The sequence below is a fragment of the Phacochoerus africanus genome, chromosome 5, assembly GCF_016906955.1.
Source record: "Phacochoerus africanus isolate WHEZ1 chromosome 5, ROS_Pafr_v1, whole genome shotgun sequence".
Taxonomy (NCBI): domain Eukaryota; kingdom Metazoa; phylum Chordata; class Mammalia; order Artiodactyla; family Suidae; genus Phacochoerus; species Phacochoerus africanus.
Window position 1 is genome coordinate 33,629,099 of NC_062548.1, and position 25,183 is coordinate 33,654,281.

The window sequence follows — 25,183 nt, forward strand, 5'->3', positions numbered from 1 at the left end:
GAGGGCATTTTTAGATGGACTACTTCTCCTCTCTGGCAACTCAGATGTCTTTTGAAAAATAGAAATTGACCTTTTCGAAAATAATGTATTAAATATTTTTGCTTCAAGACAAAAAAAGAAAGAAAACGATACTGAAGGTAATGCATCTCTTCCAAGACGAAGACCTGGTGGTTTTGGAATGTAAATGACCCACGAGGGAGCCTAGGTCTGTGTGTCTGTGTGGCAGTCAGACCTGGCCCACCCCTCTCGAGCGTTCCCTTCGAGATTATTGTTTGTGCTTGTGTTGTTATCTGCCTAAATAGTGTTCTTTCTAAGAAGATCTCAGTCCCCCAAGTGGCTTTTAAGCCCGTCTGTGACGGTTTTATTGCCATCGCGTTCTGAGCCCGCCTCCGAATGGTTCCAATGAAGGAAAAGCTGGCTCATAGCCCCTCATTGTTGGCCAGAGTCAGTGTGATTTAGGGAAATGTCTGAGCTCAGAGCCTTTTCAAAGACTCTCAAGATTGTTACTTCAAAGTACGGCTTGTTGCTTTCTTGGCACCGTCGAGACTCACGTTATGGATGTGACCCTCAAGCCAGCCACAGGCAGGCTCCGTGCCAGAGGACTAAGCCTTCATCTCTCCCCCAGCTCTCTTCACGCGGTTGGTTCTAGGAGATTCTGGGCGAGCCAGACGAACCAGGGGCCGCCCGCCTCGATCACCGCCCCTGCGAGAAAGACCCATTGCAGTGTCGGGCCAGTCGCCTCGTTTCCTCCGGTCATACTCCGCCCTTGACGTTTCCGGCTGCGCTTTCGCAGTGAGAACACCGCGGCTGTAGAAATACTGATGTCACGGCACCTGTGCATAGGTGACATGCTGCAGAGACATGTTCCTTCAGAACATCGGGATCCCTGCAGGTTGGGAATCTGGGTAGTCTGATGAGTGCATGGTATCCTACCACAGCTGCTTCGGGTTTTGTTTACTTCCGGTTTTCTGTGGACGTTCAGAGGTACATGTGTTGCACTTTTTCAAAACATCTTTCACAGAGGGTTGGGTACCAGTGTTGCACATATCGACAAGTAAGTTGCGTTTTTCTGTGGGCAAAATTAATTCCACTAACAATTGAGTTCTTGCTACTATCCAGTTCAAAACAGGCTTTTCTTGGCTCGCAACTCTAATTTTCGGGGCAGCGTTGGTGTTTGTAAATCTGAGGAAGGGCAGGTTGTGTGTGTACTTCCTGTTAAGTTGGGACTTGTGTCCGTTCAGATTTTTTTTTTTTTTCCTGAAACCTAGATGCATTCCAGAAATAGTTGAGGATACAGGAATCCTCCTGTGATATTGCACTGAAAATTCTTGCCCGATTTGGTTTTTGCTCTGTTTTTCCCCATCTGTGAAGGAAGAATATTGTGTTCATCTTTGAAGGGAAAAAGAAATTCCATCGGATTTGAAATGCAAAATAAGGACTATTTTTATTCTATATTGGAATAGCTTCGTCAAGTACAGCCACCCATTCTTTCTTTTTCTTTTTCTTTTTTTGGTCTTTTTAGGGCCAAACTTGTGGCACACGGAAGTTCCCAGGTCGAATTAGAGCTGCAGCAGCCAGCCTATACGCAGCTCATGGCAATGCCGAATCCTTAACCCACTGAGCGAGGCCAGGGATCAAACCCGAGCCCTCGTGGACACTAGTGGGTTCATTACCTCTGAGCCATGATGGGAACTCCCACAGCCGTCCATTCTTAATCCATTTAGAAAGTGGAAAAGCAGTTGCTTATTTTGATGTCTCTTTCTGTGTTAATATTGACCTCATAGAAAAACATCCAACAATTGCCATCAACATTATCTCAAATGATTGGTTTTAGAAAAATTTGTAAGCTTTTCTTAATTGTATATGCATTGTCCTAATATAAATTTGAGTGGACATTAGACTACTTATATATGCAGATAACATTTTGTTCTGCTCTTACCAGATTTTTGTTTAAAAAGTAAACCTTAAAAAAAAAGTAGAAGTTCCCATCGTGGCTCAGCGGGTTTGACCCCTGGTCCCCGCCCAGTGGTTTAAGGATTCAGTGTTGCCATGATCTGTGGTGTAGGTCACAGGCTCAGTTCTCTGTGGCTGTGGCTCTGGCTGGCAGCTGTAGCTCCAACTCAACCCCTAGTCTGGGAACTTCCATATGTCTCAGGTGCGGCCCTGAAAAGACAAAAAAAAAAAAAAGTAAACTTTGAGGGGTTCCCTGGTGGGTCAGTGGGTTAAGAATCTGGTGGTGTCACTGCTGTGGCAAGGGTTTGATCTCTGGCCACATGCCAGGGATGTGGCTAAAAAGAAGTCAACCTTGAGGGGAGATAAACTTCACCCCTCCACACCTCTTTCTGCATAACCCTAAGTTAGCATCTAGCCACATTAAGTGTGCCTTTGGGGGAAGCTTTATTGAGTCAACTCTTGAGACGCTCCAGAGACAGCTGGCATTTGAGCAGAATGCAAAGACTGAATGCAGTACAGGGTGCTTCCTGAACCCTCTTTGTCCAGGAGAATGTTCCAGCAGGACTTTGCATGATGTCGGTTGTCTCTTTCACGGCCTGGGCACCTCCTGTACTTCTCCTGTCCTTTTTGGAATCAGAATGAAAGTCTTAAGATTGCTGAGCGATGGAAATCCAGATGAGACCACTGCCAATGACAGGCTGCGTGCACTGTGCTTTTCCTGTCTGTCGTGAACTTTCTGCTCAGGAAATTGTTTCCCTTTTTTTATGACCTTGGTCAGTTGCATCAGTGCATGGAAAACCAGACGTAGAGAAGATCCTTTGGTCAAATCCTTTTAGGCTGGAAGGAGCTAAAAATACTCTGTGTTTCCTTTTTATGACACCACAGAAAGCACAAAATCAGACTTTTTGCCTTCTGTCTTATTAACAGTCATCTGTTTCTGAAGACACCTTGCACTCTCTCCTAGATAACCTTTTGTGACGGGTTTTTGGGGGAAGGTCATTTTCTATTTACCTCAGTTCTTAGAAGGAGGAAGGAAATAAGCATGTATCTTATTTTGGCTAATCTCCAAGCCGTGGGAGTGAGAAGGAAGCCCTGCCTGTGCTTCGCTGCACAGGAGAGCGGCCGCGTGCTGGCACAGGTGTTCCGAATCTGAACGGGCTTTCTGAAGAAATCGGGGTCTTTCTGGGGTGACACCACCCCATGTTCTTTCTGAGCTATGGAGGAGACACACCAGGAGACAATTTGTTTGTTTGTTTTTTCCTCTGTAAAATGGGATGGAACTGTTCACCTTCCACGAACGTTAGAAAGGCCGCATGAGCCGCAGCAGGACTTTGATGAAAGCTCCCAGAACTTGGTAGGTGGCCAGCATATCTTATTTCCCTTCCTTGAAAGATAAGAGAACATAACACGCTGAGAGATTCAAAACAGGCGATGTGGTAGCGGGATGTGTTTTTTTATGTTTTGAGTTTCCTAATAAAGAAGAACATTTGTTACCCTGCAGACGTAGAAAGGGGAACACGTATGAAGTGTCCGCTTTTCTTGTACTCGTGTTTTTAGTGCTTGCGTATGAAAAATCAGGCCATGATGAAGTGTGTCAGGCTGGTACATACTGGAAGCAGGACTGCTTTGATGTGGAGCTTTCGATCACGTCTTGTTACCCAGGTGAACTCAGCAGTGTACGGAAGGAGGTGTAGGTATATATGACAGCGTCCGCGCAGAGGTGACGGCGCCTGAGATAAAGGACGCTCACGTTGTCTTCTGTTTCCTCCGTGGAGAGCCGTCGTGTGCTGACCACAGGCTCCTCTCCCAGGTTTCATGTGCTTCCTATTTAACACCAGCGAGATGTCAACCTGCAGGACGATAGGAAAACTCGAGATCAGCCCCAAGGCTCCTGTCTTTCACTGGACCACGCTCGTTTGCCCCGTTTACCAGCAGCGGCCCGTCCTGCTGAGCCGTGTGGTGCAGGTGGCCCATGTGTCAGAAAGTGCAGACCCGATTGTATCTCAAGAGAGAGGCCCTCCCCTAGCCTTCTCTGTCCTCCCTGTCCTTCCTCGTACAGAGGAGCAGAGGTGCTGCGATAACCAGAGGATGTGGCTCATCGGTTCTGGTTCCCAGCGCTCACCTTTGGATTTTAGCGTTCAGGGTGATGGATCAAATGTGTCCTTATGGACATCCTGTTCAGCTTGGGTATCGGTTAAGTCCATTGTTACAGTGAGATCCTCATGAGATCCCAACAAAAGCAAGAGCTCCGGCACAGTTTGTGCTATTGGTAAGGCCCAGGCATGAGAGTCTTAAGACTCCACCTAATTGGTTTCCATTTGCATTTCACATCTTTTTTTTTAATTTTGAAAAAAATTTTTTATTAAAGTGTAGTTAAAGTGTCGTGCCGGTTTCTGCAGTACAACAAAGTGACCCAGTCAAACACACACACACACATACATACACACACACACTCACACTCTCTTTCTTATGGTATCTCCCATCATGGTCTATCTCAAGAGACAGGACATGGTTCCCTCTGCTGTACGGTAGGACCTCATTGCTCATGCATTCTCAGTGAGGGTTTCGTATCTACCATCCCCACACTCCCTGTTCATCCCATCTCCTTCCCTCTCCCCCTTGGCAGTCACAAGTCTGTTCTCCCCTCTTTGAGTCTGTTTCTGTTTTGTAGGTTGGTTCCTTTGTGTCGTATTTGAGGTTCCGCATGTAAGTGATATCATATGGTATTTGTCTTTTTCTGACTTGCTTAGTAAGAGAATCTCTAGCTGCATCCACATTGCTGCAAATGGCATTGTTTCAGTCTTTTTTTGTGACTGAGTAGTGTTCCATTGTGTATATGGACCGCATCTTAATCCATTCATCTGTAGATGGACTTTGAGCTTGTTTCCATGTCTTGGCTCTTGTGAATAGTGCTCCTGTCTATTTGAATTACAGTTTTGTCCAGATGTATGCCTAGGAGTAGGATTGCTGGTAGTTCTGTCTGTAGTTTTCTGAGAAACCTCTGTACTGTTTTCCATAGTGGTTGTACCAATTTACATTCCCACCAACAGTGCAGGAGGGTTCCCTTTTCTCCACACCCTCGTTAGCATTTGTCATTTGTAGACTTGTTAATGATGGCCCTTCTGACTGGGGTGAGGTGGCACCTCATTGTTGTTTTGATTTGCGTTTCTCTGATAATTAGTGATATTGAGCATCTTTTCATGTGCCTACTGGCTGTCTGTATGTGTTCTTTGGAGAAATGTCTATTTAGTTCTTCTGCCCATTTTTCGATTGGGTTGTTTTTTTGTTGTTGAGTTGTATGAATTGTTTGTATATTTTGGAGATGAGGCCCTTATCTGTGGCATTATTTGCAAAGATTTTCTCCCTTTCTGTGGGTTGTCCTTTTGTTTTGTTTACGGTTTCCTTTGCTGTGCAAAAGCTTTTGAGTTTAATTAATGGTCCCATTGGTTTATTTGTGTTTTTATTGTCGTTATTTTAGGACGTAGATCAAACAAGATGTTGCTGTGATTTATGTCAAAGAGCGTTCCGCCTGTGTTTTCCTCTAGGAGTTTTATAGTATCAGGCCTTATGTTTAGGTCTTTAATCCCTTTTGCATTTCACATTTTAAAGTCACTTGATTCATTTCTCCAGTAGAATTGCTTCACTTGAGGGTATGGTGTTGTGCGTAGAGAGCTGTCCTGGTCTCTGGCTCAGGTACCTGGATTTGAATCTCAGGGCACTCCTTCTACCTGGGCCACCGTGGGCATCACCCTCTCCAGGCCTCAGCTTCCTCATCCGTAACTGAGAACATGGGTCCTCGTTTGATGGGGTTGCCACGGGGGGCGTGGGGGGGGGGAGGGGAATGGGAGAATTCAGCTCAAATGCACAGGGCCTGGAATGTCATGGGCCTCAGGCACCTTGTCACTGCCGTGGGGACATTTATGCTGTGGGGACATGCTTCTCTGACCAGATGCTGGGAGGAAATGAAGAGCTTTTTGTTTTGCTAGAAGATACCGTGTCATCATACCTTTGGTGCCGTGCAGCCCCTGTAAGTAGGGCTTTGTATTTAATGATGAGCCTTGATCAGAAGAGGGAAGGAGAGGGGGCAGTGTGCTTATAACCAGATGGTGTTCAGGGAGGAGATTTGAATGTGCTGCCTTTTTTTACTTGTTGTTTTTCCCCTTTGAGGTGTATGGTTCTTCCTCAGGCTTTGGGAGAGGAAAGTAAAGAAAGAGCATTTATGAAGTGAGCCATTGGAAGCTGCTTCTTTTTATATTTGCTTATTTATTTATTTTACTGGCCTCCTCATAGCATATGGTGTTCCCGGGCCAGGGATCGAATCCAAACTGGAGTTGCAACCTATGCCACAGCTGTAGCAACGTGGGATCCTTAACCCACTGTGCCAGGCTGGCACTCGCATCCCTGCCCCTGCAGAGACACTGTCGATCCTGTTGCACCATATTAGGAACTCCTCCTTTTTGTATATTATTTTTTTATTAAAAAAATTTATTTTTGTCTTTTCTAGGGCCGCACCCTCGGATCCCAGGCTAGGGATCTAATTGGAGCTGCAGCCACCAGCCTACGCCACAGCCACAGCAACACAGGATCTTTCGACCTACACCACAGCTCACAGCAATGCCGGATCCTTAGCCCATGGAGCGAGGCCAGGGATCAAGCCCGCAACTTCATGGTTCCTAGTCGGGTTCCTTAACCACTGTGCCACAATGGGAACTCCCTTTTATTTTTTTAAACAGCTTTATTCACATATAAATATGTGACTCTATCATGCAATAAATATACCATGAATAATTATAAATGTAAATAATTATATATTTACATACCATGCAGTTCACCCATTTAAAGTGTATAGTTCAGTGGTTTGAGGTATATGACATGAATTTTTTTCCTTACTTAATGATTTTATTACATTTATAGGTATATGACAGTCGTCACAAATTTTACAGCATGAAAAATGACATGAATTTTTAAAAATTACGGTGAAATTTATGTAACATATACCTTGCCATTTTAACCATTTTTAAGGGTGTACAGTTCAATGGCATTAATTGCGTGCACAGTATTGGGTAGCCGTCACCAGTATCTATTTCCAGAATTTTTTCTTCACTCCAAACCAACTCCGTATCCATTGGGCAGTAACTCCCCATTCCCCACTCCCCTCAGCCCAGGCGAAACCTCTCATCTGCTTTTCCAGCTCTGTAAATTTGTCCTTCTGTGAGCTGTTCTTTTTTGAGCAGCTCATGGCTTCACTGAGATTTTAATCTGTTAAAACGATGGAGCCCTTTTCTAGCTGCGTTGCTGTCTTGGGTTGAGATCACTTCCTGGACACAGAGACCTGGAGGCCCGAGGAGGGGGTGGTGTCAGCAGGGCCGTGGAGGTGGGAGGTGGGGGGGGGCAGCTGGTTTCCTTTCTGAGACTGGGTCTGCGCGTCTGTCCGTGAGGCAGAGCGAGTGACCATCCAACTTGGGGACCTCGCCCCTGCCAGGGCTAGCTCATGGCATGGAGTGGGTGTGCAGAGTGCGGCCGTGACCGTGGCTGTCACCACAGTGAACTTGCAAGAAGATAACATGAATAATTAGTTTTTCCTGGTACTAGGAACGGTGGCAGATAAACAAATCAGGGGGTGTGTACTTAGCTCACATCCTGGGGTGACAGTGTCTCTGTGTTGACAGGAGGAAAGAGGCAGACGTGTGTGATGCCAGTGAAATCTTTTTGGTAGAAAACAAATCTGACTAGTATCTATGAGGATGTGGGTTCGATCCCTGGCCTCATTCAGGGGATTGGGGATCCTGTGAGGCCGTGAGCTGGGGTGTAGGTCGCAGACACAGCTCGGATCCTGCATTGCTGTGGCTGTGGGGTAGGCCGGCAGCTGCAGCTCTGATTCAACCCCTTGCCTGAAAACTTCCATATGCCACGGGTACAGCCCTAAAAAGCACAAAAAGAAAAAGAAAACACTTCACAACGGTCTTTGTATCTTCACTAAGATCTCACTCGAGGTTGCATCGTGCGTGAGGGGAAGAAAATACAGGCCGTGTGTATCGGTGCCCTCGTGTGTGCTGAGCCTCGGGCTGCTGCTGAGGCTCTGTGGCTGGTGAGCAGCAGCATGAAGCACACATCTTCCTCTGTATGTCCGCCACCAGGAGCATCTGTGCCATGTACATCCCTTTCCCCAGGAGCCCCTGGCAATGCCAGAACGAGGAAGTCAGGGGAGGCAGGACAGAGGCAGATAATAGCAGTGGTGACTGTGGGACTCTTCCTTTGCCATGGGCTGGCTTCCCCCAGAACTTGGTAGCACCTGTCCTTTAGTTTTACTTTAATGGTGCTTGGATGCAGGAGCCATGTCCTCCATCCCCTAGGTACGGAGTCTTGAATGGGTCTCGAACCAGGGACAGGGAGTGGCGCTCCGCACTCACTGTAAACCAGTTAGAACTGTTGTGAACGCCGCTTCCTTATTATTAAGAGTCTGCGGAGTAAGCCTTTTCATAGTGAGTCCATTCTCAACCTCTTCCAGGTGGTGCAGATTTTTTTTGTTGTTTTTTTTTGTTTGTTTTTGTCTCTTTGTCTTTTTAGGGCGGCACCTGTGGCATATGGAGGCTCCTAGGCTAGGGGCCTCATCGGAGCTGCAGCTGCTGGCCTACATCACAGCCATAGCAACACAGGATCCAAGCCGCATCTGCGACCTACACCACAGCTCAGGGCAACACCGGATCCTTAACCCACTGGGCAAGGCCAGGGATTGAACCTGCAACCTCATAGTTTCTAGTTGGATTTATTTCCGCTGCGCCACGCTGGAAACTCCAAGATGGTGCAGATTTTGGAGTCCGCTGCCAGGAGGAGTAAAACTCGTACTGTCATAAATGCTGAGAGCAACCTCCCTGATTCCAGAAGACTTGAAGCCAGTTCGTCCTAGTTTACAGACTGTATTGTTTTTCCCTGGTACATGAGATGTATTTTATCCTCACCCCCCTTAACCAAAGCCCTTAGTTTTGCCCTGAGTCATGTTCATTTCACTTGGGGTCTCCAAACTACTGGGATAGAAAGACTCTCCATTGTTGGCTTGGCTTGATTATCCTGAACGTTGGTACACTGATTTTCACAATGGTCAGAGACAAGGGGAGTCTGGGGCACATTAAAATATCCTGAAGGCTTTAGTGTGAGGTTTGCTAAGACTGGGAACTCGTTCTTGTTTCCAAACTGGTTGTTGGCTTCTCCAGGGAAGGGTGTGCTTGCCTTAAGCTGATCTTGCCTTATATATAACTTCTGCCTTGCGATCTCGTTTGCCAAAAGATTTGTCAGGCAAGCTGCTTCTGTGGTTTTATCAAAAGGCTCCTTCTTTTTTTTTTGCTTTTTGGGGCCACACCTGTGGCATATGGAAGTTCACAGGCTGGGGGGTCCATTCAGTGCTGCAGCTGCCAGCCTGCGCCACAGCCACAGCAATGCTGACTCCAAGCCACGTCTGCGACCTACGCGACAGCTCACGGCAACACAGGATCCTCAGCCTGCTGAGTGGGGCCAGGGATCAAACCTGTGTCCTCATGAATACCAGTCAGGTTTGCTGCCACTGAGCCACCAGAGGGAACTCCACCAAGACTGTTCAGCAGTTAATTTACATGATTCAAGGGTTAGCCGTGTGCTCTCAGAAACTTAGGTGAGCAACGCAATATCCTCTGCATGGACCCCCTTCCCGGTTCAGGGCATTTCCCCCCTTTGACTAATTTCTGACAGAAGCCCTTGGGGCACATGATCATGTCCCCATTCGAGAGCGGAGGTTGTCTCTTCAGGGCCCCAGAAACAGCAGTCGGGGGTCACCCAGGTCTTTCCTCAACAGAGAGTGAATTCTTCCTGAACAGCAACAGCCTCTAAAGAGTCCGTTCTGCCGTTAGCTGCACATTTTCTTCAGAGACAGTGCAGGTGTCTTTGAAAGATTTCTTTCTCGGTGTTTGGCCTGAGCAGTACTTCTAAAAGATGTTGACTTTGACCCCTGGGTTGTATGGGGCATGTTCCTCTGGCGTTGTACACGCTGCTGTTTCACAGGCCTTCTCGACGTTGCCTTTGTACAGTGTTTAGTTTAACACTTTTATTTGATGGAATTTGATCTGGTTCATTTGATGGAAACTGTTTAAATGAGCTGCTTGTTTTCTTTCTTTTTTCTTTTCTCCCCTTGCCCCCCCCCCCCCCCCCCCCCCCCCCGCCTTGTTTCTTGCATTCTATCTCTATTTAAGAGAGAAATTGCCGTCATGGCTCTGTGGTTAACGAATCTGACTAGGAACCATGAGGTTTTGGGTTCGATCCCTGCCCTTGCTCAGTGGGTTAACGATCCGGCGTTGCCGTGAGCTGTGGCGTAGGTGGCAGACTCGGCTCGGATCCCGCATTGCTGTGGCTCTGGTGTAGGCCGGTGGCTACAGCTCCGATTCGACCCCTAGCCTGGGAACCTCCAAATGCCACAGAAGTGGCCCTAGAAATGGCAAAAAGACAAAAAGACAAAAAAAAAGACAAAACAAAAACAAAGAAGGTGTGAGTTGGCTTTAGGACAAATGTCAGGTAATGCTCTATTTGTCAAAACATCAAGTGACTAGATTGAAAGTTGCATGCACCCCCCCCCCACCGAGTGAAATGAAAATAGCTGGTGCCACACTAAACGCCCTTCCAGCCAGCGGGCGCCCTCTTATTTTACACAAGAGCTTTAGTGAGCAAAATAAATGAGCTTATTTTGTGAGAGATGTCTGCATACTTCCTACCCTGGATGATAAAATGGGTTCTTTATAGCACATAACGATGTATAATGATGAGCCCTGGCATACGTGGTTCTTAAGAAGAGCTTTTACTGCTGTGCCCTGAAGGAAATACCAAGGCCATTTGCAAGTACAGTAGAGCTGGCTGTCGTTAAAGGGCTCAATTTTCCTTTGGACGGCTTGGGAGTCGGGGTGAGGTACAAATTAATTCACTGCTCGCCTCGTGTTGAGATTAGGTTTTCCTGGGCATTTCTGTCTCCCGGTCTCCAGTGGCGCGAGAGGAGTGCGGTTTTACTTGGCAGTCTCTTTTCTGCGGCACATCTTTTTAGGGGAGAGAAGGGTCGTCTTGATGGACGCAGGTGAACAGTTGCCAGTTTTCACTCATTGAAAGAAATACCCAGTTTCTAGAAGGAAGAATGAACAATTTGGGGGCTTGAGGAGTTTCCTTTCTCTCGGGAAAGAGGCTGCAGTAACGCTGCTTTCCTCACAAAGACGTGTCGTAACAGCCCACGATCCTGGGATCACTCAGCCTGCGTGTGGCATACAGATCTGACCCGACAGAAACCACGCGCTCGTACTCGGACACCTCGGTGTCTCACTCAACCCTGAGACGTGCCGACTCGCTGATTGTTCCTGATGGTGACTGTGGTGTGGGGGGCAGGTGTGACCAGAAGGCCTGCCGCCCAGGTAGCCCTTTGTGTGCCCATCACACGTAGCTGTAGTTTAATTAGCTCTTAGAGCATGGCCAACAAAACAAACGAAACTCATGTCTAGAATCTTTACTTATATCCTGAAATCTTGTTTCACTTATATATTTTTTTCTTTTTACAACCACACCTGCGGCACATGGAAGTTCCCAGGGATGAATTGGAGCTGCAGCTGCAGGCCTATGGCCTATGCCAGATCCTTAACCCACTGAGGGAGGCCAGGAATCGAACCTGCATCCTCACGAACACGATGTCAGGTTCTTAACCCACCGAGCCACAAGGGGAACTCTTTGCTTCACTTACATACCCTAGAGGTGATTCAGGACCAAAATCTGGATTTGTCCCTTCGAGGCTTCTGCCGGGACTCCACACTCACTGTTTCCCATGGAGGCTTTGAAAAGAGCTCAGGTCAGAAGCCTGATGTGAGGGGTACCCAGCAGAGGCGGGGGAAGCTTTAGGTCTGATCTGAGCCCGTCTGTGCTCCCGTCTTGGCCACGGGTGAGCCGCCGGCCTGGGTCAGACCTGCTTCCTCATTCCTTGTGTGATGACGGATGCTTCTCTGCCTGTCTTGCAGTTTCCAGAGGATCCACTGTGGCCGAATGTGATAAATACTGTGATCTTAGTTAGGCACTTTGGACTCTTAACAAATAAAATTTTTTCCTGATTGAAACTCAGATTATGTTCTCATAAGTCCAAACAGCCAAAAAGGGGGAAAAAAAAAAAAAAAGCTGTCATTTTAGTGAATTTCCCATTAGTGTGTTTTCTAGCTTGCATTTATTTATTTATTTTTCTTTTTTCGGGCCACACCCGCAGCATGTAGAAATTCCCAGGCTAGGGCTTAAATCAGAGCTGCAGCTGCCAGCCACAGCTGCAGTCACAGCAACACCAGATGTGACCTACACCACAGCTCATGGCAGCGCCAGATCCTTAACCCACTGAGCGAGGCCAGGGATCAAACCAGCATCCTCATGGATCCCAGTTTGGTTCATTAACCACTCAGCCATGACAGGAACTCCTAGCTCTTATTTATTAATTGAGATCATCCTAGTTATGTGATTTTGTAACTTAAAAACGGGAGTTTTCAAAAGATGTTAGAACTCGTGGTCAGCATCACATCACTGATGTGGTTTGTCCGGTGGATCTGTCCTGGTCCACTTAGGAAGCCGACGTTTGTGTTGGGCCTCATGTCAGACACACATTCCCTGGACGGCCCTGGGCGTTCCTGCTTTCGCCAGTTGCTTCTCAAAGCGGCCCCCAGCGCTCCTCACCGATTCACTTCCTCTGCCTGCCGTACATTAACAGCGTGGGAGAACGGGCTGCTGCCGGAGCAAAACTCAGTATTTTCTGTCATTTCTGAGTGGAATTGTTGGCTTTATGCAGAGACTGCGTCCTGCCGAGTGGTGAAGAACTGTAATGGTCTTTTTGGTTCCCAGAGGCGTGAGCCTCTGTGCAAAGTACTTTTGACTCGCCTTCAGGACTTCTTGTGTGCGTTTTGAAGATCAGCTTTTTGTTGTCTTCAGCACGGCGACTGCATTATGTGGGTTAATACTGGCGCTGTTGTGCAATCCTTTTTTATTCACTGGACGACCAAGGAATGGTTCAGATAAGCCAGAGTCCAAGGCAAGCTATTGTGTCATCAAAGAATAACCTTTGATATTAGTGAACTTCTTTGGACCTGCCTCGTGTGTTTTGTGGTCGTCAGAATCTGGGTCTGAACCTCATTGGTAAGGTCAGGGAATTCTGATACGGCTGGAGAGGTCTGATTCTTTGTGTGTGCGTGTTCCTCCTTCCAGTGTTGGCCAGCTTTGAGTGCTCCATCAGTGGCTAACCTTTGCGATGCTGGAGGCATTGACTTGTGGCCAAGTCACAGAAACAGGTTGGACTTTTGCCAATGAATTGCCAAGAAAGTAGTTTAAGTTTTTTGTTTTTTTTACTTTCTTCTTAAAAAAGAGAAAAATAGCTGTCAGTAATAATTTCCCCCACGTTATCTCTTGCAGAGAACTTAAGTTTCTCACCACACTTAACCTCCTGGTCTCAGGGAGTGGTAGAAGCCTTATGGCTTTGCCTCCTGGATTTTGAGGTGGTCTTTGGTGTTTGTGGTAACACTTTTGTGTTTTTCTAAGCCAGCATGATTTACTATAAACAAGTCATTAAGACTCATATTTGTTTTTGGAGAAGTTGGCGCAAGGCATTATTATCCAGCTGACCAGTGAATCGTCCATCACGGCAGTGAACACAGCCTGGAACATACTCTTTTTTTCTGTGAACCCCGTGAGTCTCCATTCCCAGGTTCTGAGTCTGTAAGGGCTTAGGTGGGGCCTTGGGACCTTGTGTTTCTCTCTGGCTGCCGATTTTGCTGGTCTGGGGAAACGCGTTTTGCTAAGTGCTCCAGGTTAAGGCTCCTAAGAAGCTTTGTGTCTGAAATGAAGTGCTTCTGTGACTGACAGCCTTCTCACACAGTCTGGGTCAAGTGTCACACCACCCTGGTCGGAAAAGGATGTCAGCAGATGGCTTTTCTGCCTGCCACACAGCAGACACGCAGCAGAGGTCATTGGCGTTTTTGGACCTAAAGGCTTTTTTTTTTTTTTTTGTCTTTTGTCTTTTTTGTTGTTGTTGTTGCTATTTCTTGGGCCGCTCCCGCGGCATATGGAGGTTCCCAGGCTAGGGGTCGAATCGGAGCTGTAGCCACCGGCCTACGCCAGAGCCACAGCAACGCAGGATCCGAGCCGCGTCTGCAACCTACACCACAGCTCACGGCAACGCCGGACCCTTGACCCACTGAGCAAGGGCAGGGACCGAACCCGCAACCTCATGGTTCCTAGTCGGATTCGTTGACCACTGTGCCACGATGGGAACTCCTGGACCTAAAGGCTTTGTACGGAGCCTGGGAAGAGGCTGAGCTGAAGCCATGCAGGCTGCTGAGGGCAACACCCCGGAGCTCACCGTGCTGTATCCTTGGGTCTTTCCAGGCAGGTCGGAAAGCTGAGAGGAGCAGCATCACCCGTATAATCGTCAACCGTTCAAAACCTGACAGGTGCCTAAAAGGGTAACCTTTGTTTTATGGCATCTAGAATGTGAACTTGAGTCATGCCGTTTTTTAGGGTCGAACCCTGGTGTGAAATTGGCCCTTGAATCACATGGGAATTTTCATTTTGCTCTTTGACAGAGTTAGTGTCTGTCCTTTTGAGAATGAGTACAGAGAGAATATTCCACCAGGAGGCCTGGAGGAACGTGACCCAGGGCTTGAGCATCTTCCGCCAATGACAGCTGTTGCGCCTCTTCCCTGAAATAGAAATAAGGTTTCGTGCAAGCACTGGTCCGAGTGGCTTTTTGATATCTCAGATGGAAGGCCTTCTGGAAGAGCGCGCTCTTCGTTGTGATTCACAGCGAGGGGACGTCCTTGGCTGTGTTAACTGGCATTTGGCTTGCCTCGTGCAGTTCCTCACATGTTAAAATGAAAACCGTCCGGTCAGCTGATCCACACGTGAGGCATTTTGTCAAATCTTTCCAGCGAGTCAGTGATGGCCGGTTTGTGTGAGGTGTGCATACAATGAGATGTTTAAATTTTCTTTCAAAAGGGCAGGGAGGCTTCCAGAGCAGTGGCCTGCAAACCGTCTGGCCTAAGCAGGGAGGGAGGCCCTCGGCCAGTTTACTTTGGTTCCATTCCACGGACACTCAGCTACGGTTTTAGAATCGGTTTCCCAACTGCACGGGATGCAGGCTGCCAAATCACACACACAGTCGGCTTTCGTGTTCTTCCAGGGCGTGGGGTGACTCGCTTCCTTCTAGAGCCCAGACCTGAAGATGGAGATGAGGGGATGGGTGAGAAGGGCTATTAATATTCACTTGAAAGGAGTTTCTATTTGGTTAAAATATTGAGCAAGCCAACGAGGTAGTTTAGGATTAACAAACTTTAAAAAAATTTTTCGAGTGTTTTAATTGAGAATAAGTTTGTACTTATCTCAGCAGAGATAATACTTAGAACCCAGATGAAATATTAGGGAACAAATAGCCAGTAGAATGCTTGACAAAAGGTATCTTTAAAAATTTTTTTCTTTTGTCTTTTTAGGGCTACACCAGCGGCATATGGAGGTTCCCAGGCTAGGGGTTCAATCGGAGCTGCAGCTGCCGGCCTACGCCAGAGCCACAGCAACCTGGGATCCGAGCTGCGTCTGTGACCTACACCACAGCTCACAGCAACACCAGATCCTTAACCCACTGAGCAAGGCCAGGGATTGAACCTGCAACCTCATGGTTTCTAGTCAGATTCATTTCCGCTGAGCCACGACGGGAACGCTGATGGATACTCATCAGATTTATTTCCACTGAACCACGATGGGAACTCCTAAAAAATTTTAAAGGAGTGCCTGTAGAGGCTCAGTGGTAACGAACCTGACTTTGCATGGTGAAAGAATTGAGAAGTTTACTTTTTTTTTTAAAGAGCCGCACCTGCAGCATATGGATGCAGGCTAGGGGTTGAATCAGAGCCACAGCTGCTGGCCTACGCCATAGCCATAGCAGTGGAGGATCCAAGCTGCATCTTTGACCTACACCGGAGCTCAGGGCAATGCTAGATCCTCAACTCGCTGAGCAAGGCCAGGGATCAAACCCACGTCTTCATGGTTACTAGTCGGGTTTTTCACTGCTGAGCCACGACAGGAGATCTGGGAAGTCTGCTTTTTAAGTGTCATCCCTGTTTGTATTTATAGGACAGTAGGTTTTTCTAAACTTGTTGAGGCCACGTGATTTTAAGAGAAAAACAATATATATATGTGTGTGTGTATATATATATTTTTTGTCTTTTTGCCATTTCTTGGGCCACTCCTACAGCATATGGAGGTTCCCAGGCTAGGGGTCCAGTCGGAGCTGTAGCCACCGGCCTACGCCAGGGCCACAGCAACGCGGGATCCAAGCCCCTTCTGCAACCTACACCACAGCTCATGGCAGTGCCACATCCTTAACCCACTGAGCAAGGCCAGGGATCGAACCCACAACCTCATGGTTCCTAGTCGATTTCGCTAACCGCTGAGCCACGATGGGAACTCCGAGAAAAACAATATTTCAAGAAGAAATAGGAGTTCTCTTGTGGCCAGTGGGTTCAGGATCTGGCATTGTCATTGCAGTGGCTTGGATTCAGTCTTTGGCCCAGGAACTTCCATATGCTGTTGGCACGCTCCCCCACTCCAAAAAAAAAAAAATGGAGAGAGAGAGAAAAGAAATGAAATGATGTGATTGCAGACTTAAACCTGTGATTTGACTTTATAGTCCTTTCCCGCAGAGCAGGTGAGCTAGTGCTCAGGACACTCAAGTTTGATTCAACTGGCATTTTCAGCTGGATTTTCTCTTAGAAATCTCTAGTTAGTTCTTCTGGGCTTCTTAGTTCTGGTAGCCTTTATTTTCTTATTTATTTCTTTTTTTCTCTTTTTAAAAATATTTTATTGCAGTATGGTTGACTTACAATGTTGTGTTAGTTTCCAGTGTCCAGCAGAGTAATTTGGTTACATATGTATACATATACACACAGACATATATATGTAGACTCTTTTCCATTAGGTTATTATGAGATTTTGAATATGGTACCTGTGCTATGCAGTAGACCATTGCTGGTTATCTCTTTAATATATAATAATGTGTATATTTTAATTCCACACTCCTAATTGATCCCTCCCCCTCTATTTTTTAAGTTTAGAAAAATAGTAGTAAAAGGAATTTTCAAAAACAAAGCTTTTTGGAGGGGTGGGGGAATATTTTTTATTTTGGTTTAATGACGTCATTGTTTTACAGATCTGTGAACATAATATAAAATTTTGTGCTTTTTGTTTTTTTGTTTTTTTGCCTTTTAGCGGCATTTGGGAGTTCCTAGGCTAGGAGTCAATTGGAGCCGTAGCTGCCAGCCGACACCACGGCCACATTAGGTTAGATCTGAGCCACGTCTGCAATCTACACTACAGCTCCCAGCAATGCTGGATCCTTAACCCACTGAACAAGGCCAGGGGTCCAACCCTAGTCCTCATGGATACTGGTTGGATTCGTTTCCAGTGTTTAATTGTGGGAACTCCCTGTGCTTTTTTAACACTTAAAATTGTATCACAATGAACTGATGTTTTGAAGTTTTCAGAAATTATCTTAAAGTTAATTTTTTTTTTCTTTGTCTTTTTAGGGCCATACCCACGGCATATGGAGCTTCCTTGGCTAGGGGTCGAATCGGAGCTGTACCTGCCGGCCTGTGCCACAGCCACAGCAATGCCAGATCCAAGCCACATCTGCGACCTACACCACAGTTCACGGCAACACTGAATCTTTAACCCACTGAGTGTGGCCAGGGATCGAACCCGCAACCTCATGGTTCCTAGTCGGATTCGTTTCCACTGCACCACGGGGAACTTCCTCTTGAAGCTGATTTTGATTGTTTAACATCCTGTTGAAATGATGGGCTATAATTTATTGACCCCTACATATTGTTGACTCTGGAGGTTGATTTTGATTATTGGTGAATTTTGATGGTATAGCAATGACCATCTTGTCAATTCAGGTTTTATTCTCTTGAAATTTGGATACAAATTTTAAATTATTTTTATGGTGCTCGATGTGTTTATTTAACTTTGTTTTTTGCCCTTGGCCACGGCATGTAGAATTTCCCAGGCCAGGGATCGAACCCATGTCACAGCAGTGACCTGAGCCATTGCAGTGACAACGCTAGATCCTAACCCACAACCCACATGCCATAAGAGAACTCTTGTTCCTTTAACTTTTCTTTTTTTAATTAATGGCCACACCCACAGCACATGAAAATTCCCAGGCCTTTTACTTTTAACGAAAGTTTTTTTTTTTTATATTTGGTTTTTAGAGGTTGGGGACTATGTCTAAATTTACTAAGTGGGGAATCGAAAATTGTATAATGCATAAAAATACTGATCCTTCTAACCCAGGACTAACTTTTCAGGTTCTGGTTGTCAGTAGTAATAACAGCTCCTTTCATGGGGAACCTACTATGTGACAGGAGCTTTATGTGTTTTATGTATTGTCTGCTGGCGTTGCAGGCACTGTTGATCAAATTGAGTAAACCAGCTACCAGAACCAGAGTAGTACACTTGGGCCTAAATTAGTGACCTAAAAATAAATTTGGTTTCTTAGCCAGAGGATTTGGTTTATTAAATTGTAGGCTAGGCAACAAGTTCTCAAACCGCAGAGTATCATGACTTCGTTTTTTCTGGCGTTAACAGAACAGTGTTATTCAGGCTGATGGTTCCATTTGTAAACTAGATCATGCCCTGCCTGGCTTTTGAATGCCTGGTAATCATGCACCTTAATTGCGGGTCAGTGAAGCCAAACTAATTGCTTGTTGGGCACTTGGATGGTCTTTTTAATTTGTTGGCTAATGCAGTCCCTACCAGAAACGCACAATATGTCGTTATCTAAATAAAACTCATTAAAATCATCTTATGAACAACAGACGGTCTGATACTTTGTCCGTAATCTTGCAAATAAAGGCAAATTGAATGGCATTCTGGAGAGTTGTCATTTAAAAGTGCTCTTTAAAAAGTGCTTTTGTATCCATTTTGGAAAGTATACATAAAATGACTGCTATGGTTTGTATCCATGGGATAGGGTTGTTTTCTTCCTGTTTGAATACCAAGGATTATTTTGCTTTGCGCTTTTAATATGTTTTAAATGATAGTAATGACATGCGCTTTTGAGACAGTCACTTATTTAAGATTGTGTAATTCACCCAGTAAGATTAGTATTCATCCAGTGACTGCATTTCGGTAAAAAGAAAAAAAAAAAAGACCCCAGTGACACATTCTCAGCTCACAAAACACCAGTCCATAGGGGTTAACTTTACAGTTTGTAAATTTAACGAACTATATTGAGTAGCGACTGAGCTACCAAGTGTCAGGAACTGTTGTAGGTGTTAGGGATCCCAGGTGTTGTGTTTGTTTGTTTGTTTTCTATTTATGATAAATATTTAGCTCTAAAAAAATTCTGAAGAGAATCTTAAGACCTTTTAAAGTGATTTTAAAAATAGAGTAATATAGTTAAGAAGCTTCTACAAAAAATGTAATAGATGCCTGTATCAGGTTGTTGTTGTTTTTTTTAATAGAAATTCATCCGTTACCCATTTTTCTTTTCCTTTGGTAGGTTGTTTCTTATGAGAGTCATGGATATTCCCTATCTAAACTTGGAAGGACCAGACTGTAAGTGCATTTTTATTTTCTCATCGGTGCTGCACACTTAAGTGTGTGGTCTGGAAGGGATAACAGGAAAAGTATTACTGAAGAAAGACCTTTATTCATTTAAAAATAGGCAGTGATTTTGTGGTTGATATGAATATTATGCTTAAGTTAATGTTACCCTTGGGCCTTGATTAACTCATCTCTTGACTTACATTTTCCAGTCTGTACATGAGTTGAATTTTAAAAAAAGTCTTCATTATTTCATTTTCACTCAGAACTCTAAATTCATAATTTCCTATAAATTTATATATAATAGATTTTAGGATGTGCTCGCCATCCATGTCCATAGCAGTACATTTTCTTTTTTCCAATTATTTGAGTGTGTATATATTTAAGTTCAGTGGGTTGATTTTTTTTTTCTTTTTTTTTTTGTCATTGGAAACCTCAGAGAGCCAGTCTGCTTGGGAGGTGGTTGCTTCTTTTTCTGACTTTTCTTTCCTATGGCTGTTTTCCTAGCCTTGGTTTCTTTGCCTTCATATATGCCATTGGCGTGTAGAAGTGGACGAACTGTACTTTATATCTGATGATACTGATCACTGCAGTGATTGTTTGAGGACCTAGTGAGTTGCACTCCACATTAGACTTGTGTTTAAATCTGTGCTTCTCACCATGGTTCTGTAGGCAGCATAGTGTCACCCCCGATTTATAACCACGCGTGGCTTGGGTGTGGTCAGGTCTCTCGCTCAGTCGCGCACTTAAGTGGTGGGTCCGGGATTAGCAAACAAGATCGTGACTCAGGACTGCCGCTACTCAGACGTAGTCTATTTAATTTGGACAGTGCATTATTATTTTCTTTAAGCTAAATAAACATGTGGACAGCTAGATTAAAAGGAGACGGTTAAATGGGTAGTGAAACTTCTTGAACAGAGCAGCCTTTTTTTTTTTTTTTTCCCCTTTAAATAATTGTTGGCAGGAACTTGCATGAGCAAAGATGGTTTTGCATAGAATTGCTCACATTCAAATTGTTGTAGGTTCTATCAGGTGTCAGAGTATGAGGCCTCGGCTCCAATGGGGATGTCCTTCCAATCCCAGGAGTACTTTTAGGGGTGATCACGAGGCCTTCACGGCGGTTCCATCCCAGAACCCCCCGGGCTTCTGTTCACTTTTAAGTGATCAACGCTCTATCAAAAATTTGTCTTGTAGTGCAGCCCAAACGCGACCATGTCCTCCACGTGACCTTCCCTAAGGAATGGAAAACCAGCGACCTTTACCAGCTCTTCAGTGCCTTTGGTAAGTGAAGGACAAGCACAGATGGACTTTGCCCCATCCTGCTCCTCTTTCAGTTTAGGTGGTCAGAGGGGTATGCATCCGTGGCTTTAGTTTGAGCGTAAACGTGCATTCATATGCAAGGTGCCAGTCTCATTCGGGGAATTTGGGGGGTTCACTAGTTTAGTACCCTGCTGTCTTGGTGCTAATATGGTCTGAGGAACTTTTGCTGGCATGTTGCAATAGTGCTGTAATTAATCCGTGGAGCGCGAGATACAGTTACTACGACTGTCCCTTACTGCTGACCACGGAAAAGAATTCTAGGCTGAGGATAAGTCATTTTCAAGATGACATTCAGAGAGAACGTCTGTTTCATAAGGGCAGGCAGTTGCTGCTTGACACTGCATAGTCCAGGCAGACACACAGATGTTCAAGGGGACCGAAGCAGGCGGTAATGTGTGGCGAAGGGCAGTCTGTTACCTGCTTATCACGTCAGGTGATTAGGTTAAACTGAGCAGTTTTCTAATTAGGGTTTTAAAATATCATTCTGATTGTAAGTCTTCAGCAGTATCTCTTTAATGAGTGAGGTATTTAAGGTAGTATTTCTGGAAATTCTTGAATGAAGTGGAAACAGCAAAAATCTGAATGTCCAATGATAAGAATGTCTAGTGAATATTTATGTGTCTTGCTAGCCTTTTTTTTTGTCTTTTTAGGGCTGTGCCTGGGTCATATGAAAGTTTCCAGGCTGGGGTGCAAATCAGAGCTACAGCTGCCGGCCTATACCACAGCCATAGCAACACAGTATCTGAGCCGTGTCTGCAACCTACACCACAGCTCACAGCAACACTGGATCCTTAACCCACTGAGTGAGGCCAGGGATAGAACCCAAGTCCTCATGGATACTCGTTGGGTTCATTACCGCTGAGCCACATTGGGAACTCCCTAATAGGTAGCCATTTTAAAAATAGTTGAAAGTTTATTAAAAGATAGTAAATATTTATTTTACAAAAATTTTTAAAATGTTTTGGCTGTACCTGTGACATGTGGAAGTTCCTAGGCCAGGGATCAAACCCTGCACCACAGCTGCGACCTGTGCCACAGCTGCAGCAATGCTGGGTCCTTAACCTGCTGTGCCACAAGGGAACTTCCGTGAAGTGTTTATATTTTTAACATTTTGTGTAAAACACAGATACAAAGTAAGATTCCTTTATAACTAGCATTATTTTTTTAAACTTTATATAGAAATCAAACTGAAAGGAAGCATCATGTTTTTATCACTGAATATTTTAGATATGATTTTTTTCCTTCCTGTTTATGCTTTTCTGTATTTCCTAAAATAAGCAGGTGTTAGCTTTTGTAAGTATAAAACATTACACACTTATTTTTTATTTTTTAATTTTTTCAATTTATTTATTTTTTGGTCTTTTTGTGATTTCTTGGGCCGCTCTAGCAGCATATGGAAGTTCCCAGGCTAGGGATCTAATCGGAGCTGTAGTTGCCGGCCTACGCCAGAGCCATGGCAACGCAGGATCCGAGCCGCGTCTGCAACCTACACCACAGCAACGCCAGATCCTTAACCCACTGAGCAAGGGCAGGGATTGAACCCGCAACCTCATGGTTCCTATTCGGATTCGTTAACCACTGAGCCACGACAGGAACTCCCACACTTATTTTTTAGAAAAGTAAGTGAACACAGGTATATTTCTGAAAAGTTATCCTAATCTTCACAGAGAGTCTAAATGCCTTCTGAAATTCTAGTCCTGCTTTGTAATGTAAATGCAGATACAGAAATGCTGTTGCATTTCATGGCCCATTTCTTGGGACCACCTTTGATGTTGTTGTTTCTCATCCTGTAAAGTTCTTATCCCATTTAGTCAAACTTTAATTGGCTAATTTGAGCAGAAGGCTCTGAGTATAATTTTTTTTCATTTTAATTAAAAGAAAATGCCAGTTCCCATTGTGATGCATTGGAAATGACTCCGACTGGGAACCAAGAGCTTGTGGGTTCCATCCCCGGCCTCGCTCAGTGGGTTGGGGATCTGGAAGTGCCATGAGCTATGGTGAAGGTCGAAGATGCAGCTTGGATCCCATGTCGCTGTGGCTGTGGCTGTGGTGGTGGTTCAACCCCTAGCCTGGGAGCCTCCAAATGCTGCAGATGTGGACCTAAAAAGCAAAAAAAAAAAAGGAAAGAAAGAAAGGAAGATGAGGTGTGTGATATCGGACAGGTAACCTCTCTGTGTCTGTGTTTCCTCCTCGGCCATGGTGCTGATGATGAGGAGGCCTGTGAAACAGGCCTGTTTCATTGGCACATCACAGAGATTAAATGAACCCATCCAGGGGGTTCCCTGATAGTCTTGGGGTTAGGATTTGATGCAGTCACCACTGCAGCCTGGGTTCAATCCCTGGTCTGGGAGCTGAGATCCCACCCACATCAAGCCACAGCACATCACAACCAGAAATAAATAAATACATGTATGAATTAATAAATGAGCCGATCCATGAAAGGTATTTAGAGTTGTATGTGGCATATAGGAACTACTTAATAAATGGTAGATATTATTATTTATCTGTGAAAGATACAGGGTGGAGAGGTAAGGAAATAATGCTGAGTGACGTTGGTGATGGAAAAAGCCACAACACCACACTATACAGCAGGAAGTGAGGGTATTTTCCTGTGACAGTGAAACAAAGCGATTTTCAAGCATTTCTAGCCTTTGAACATTCTGGGAGGGGTGAATGCATTTTTTTCATTGCTAAGTTTTGGTGGTGTTTACCCATGTTTTAACAATTCCAGCCTTCTGTGTTTTCTCAAGAGGAGCACTTGCAGAATGCCTGGCTCTCTGCTTCCCCCGCTCTTCTCCCGCCCTCCGCCCCAGCGCTCCTCTCCTGCCTCAGCTCCCCTGCCTGCCCTCCTGCCTGCGTTTCGCCGGGACCGGGGGTTTGTCTCTCTCTGTGTGGGGAAGTCATCTCGTTCCTCTGCTGCTTTCCGCCCCTCTGTGCTTCGCTTTTCGCGTTTAGTGTGTCTCGTTTTTCTCTCTCTGACGCCTTCTTTCCCTTGTCCTCTCTCCCCTGCTTGTTCTCTTTATCTGGCCTTGAGATCAGCATTGACTTTTTCTCAGTTTTTGCCAGATTGATTCATTTCATGTCCCCCATTCCTCATTTTCAAAGTTTGCATCTCCAAGAAGAAATACTCGGAGTTCTCCAATGGCTTAGCAGGTTAAGAATCCAGCGTGGTCACTGCTGTGGTGTGGGTTCAATCCCAGGAACTTCTGCATGCCGTGGGCACAGCCAAAAAATAGAAAAAGAAAGAAATGAAAAGAAATATATGTGTTTTCTAGGAGTTCCCGTCGTGGCGCAGTGGTTAACGAATCTGACTAGGAACCATGAGGTTGCGGGTTCGGTCCCTGCCCTTGCTCAGTGGGTTAACGATCCGGCGTTGCCGTGAGCTGTGGTGTAGGTCACAGACGCGGCTCGGATCCCGCGTTGTTGTGGCTCTGGCGTAGGCCGGTGGCTGCAGCTCCGATTTGACCACTAGCCTGGGAACCTTCATATGCCGCAGGAGTGGCCCAAGAAATAGCAACAACAACAACAAAAGACAAAAGACAAAAAAAAAAAAAAGAAATATATGTGTTTTCTAACATATGCTGTTTTCATTAGTGATCTTGTTGGGGAAAAAGTCTCCAGTCCTGTCATGAGATTAGCTTGAATGATGAACTGCCACAATTTAATCCACAAGGAGCTTTGTTTTTTCATTTTTCTTTTTCTTTCTTTCTTCTTCTCAGTTTTTTTTTTTTTTTTTTTTTTTGCTTTTTAGGGCTGCACCAGCAGCATATGGAGGTTTCCAGGCTAGGGGTCGAATTGGAGCTACAGCTGCCAGCCTACACCAGGGCCACAGCAACGCCAGATCCAAGGTGCATCTGCGACCTACACCACAGCTCACGGCAACGCCGGATCCTTAACCCACTGAGAGAGGCCAGGGATCGAACCCACAACCTCATGGTTCCTAGTTGGATGTGCTTCTGCTGAGCCACGAAGCTGAGCCACAGCTTCTTTTGTTTTTATTTATGTATTTATTTTATTTATTTATTTTATAATGATTTTTATTTTTTCCATGATAGCTGGTTTACTGTATTCTGTCAATTTTCTACTGTACAGCAAGGTGATCCAGTTACACATGCATGTGTACATTTTTTTTCTCACATTGTCATGCTCCATCATAAGTGACTAGACATAGTTCCCAGTGCCACACAGCAGGATCTCATTGCTTATCCATTCCAAAGGCAGTAGTTTGCATCTCTTAATCCCAAATTCTCAGTCCATCTCACTCCCTCCCCCTTGGCAGCCACAAGTCTGT

General features: G+C 45.4%; 1 protein-coding gene across 3 annotated transcripts in view; it reads left to right on the forward strand.

Moving 5' to 3' along the window:
* Positions 1 to 25,183, forward strand: part of PARN (poly(A)-specific ribonuclease) — a 189,568-nt gene that overhangs the window by 51,333 nt on the left and 113,052 nt on the right. For all 3 annotated transcript variants that reach the window (XM_047780458.1, XM_047780459.1, XM_047780457.1), the window contains 2 exons: positions 19,529 to 19,584; positions 20,767 to 20,853. In XM_047780458.1, coding sequence (XP_047636414.1) covers positions 19,529 to 19,584; positions 20,767 to 20,853 — 143 coding nt within the window. The remainder of the gene's footprint in view (positions 1 to 19,528; positions 19,585 to 20,766; positions 20,854 to 25,183) is intronic.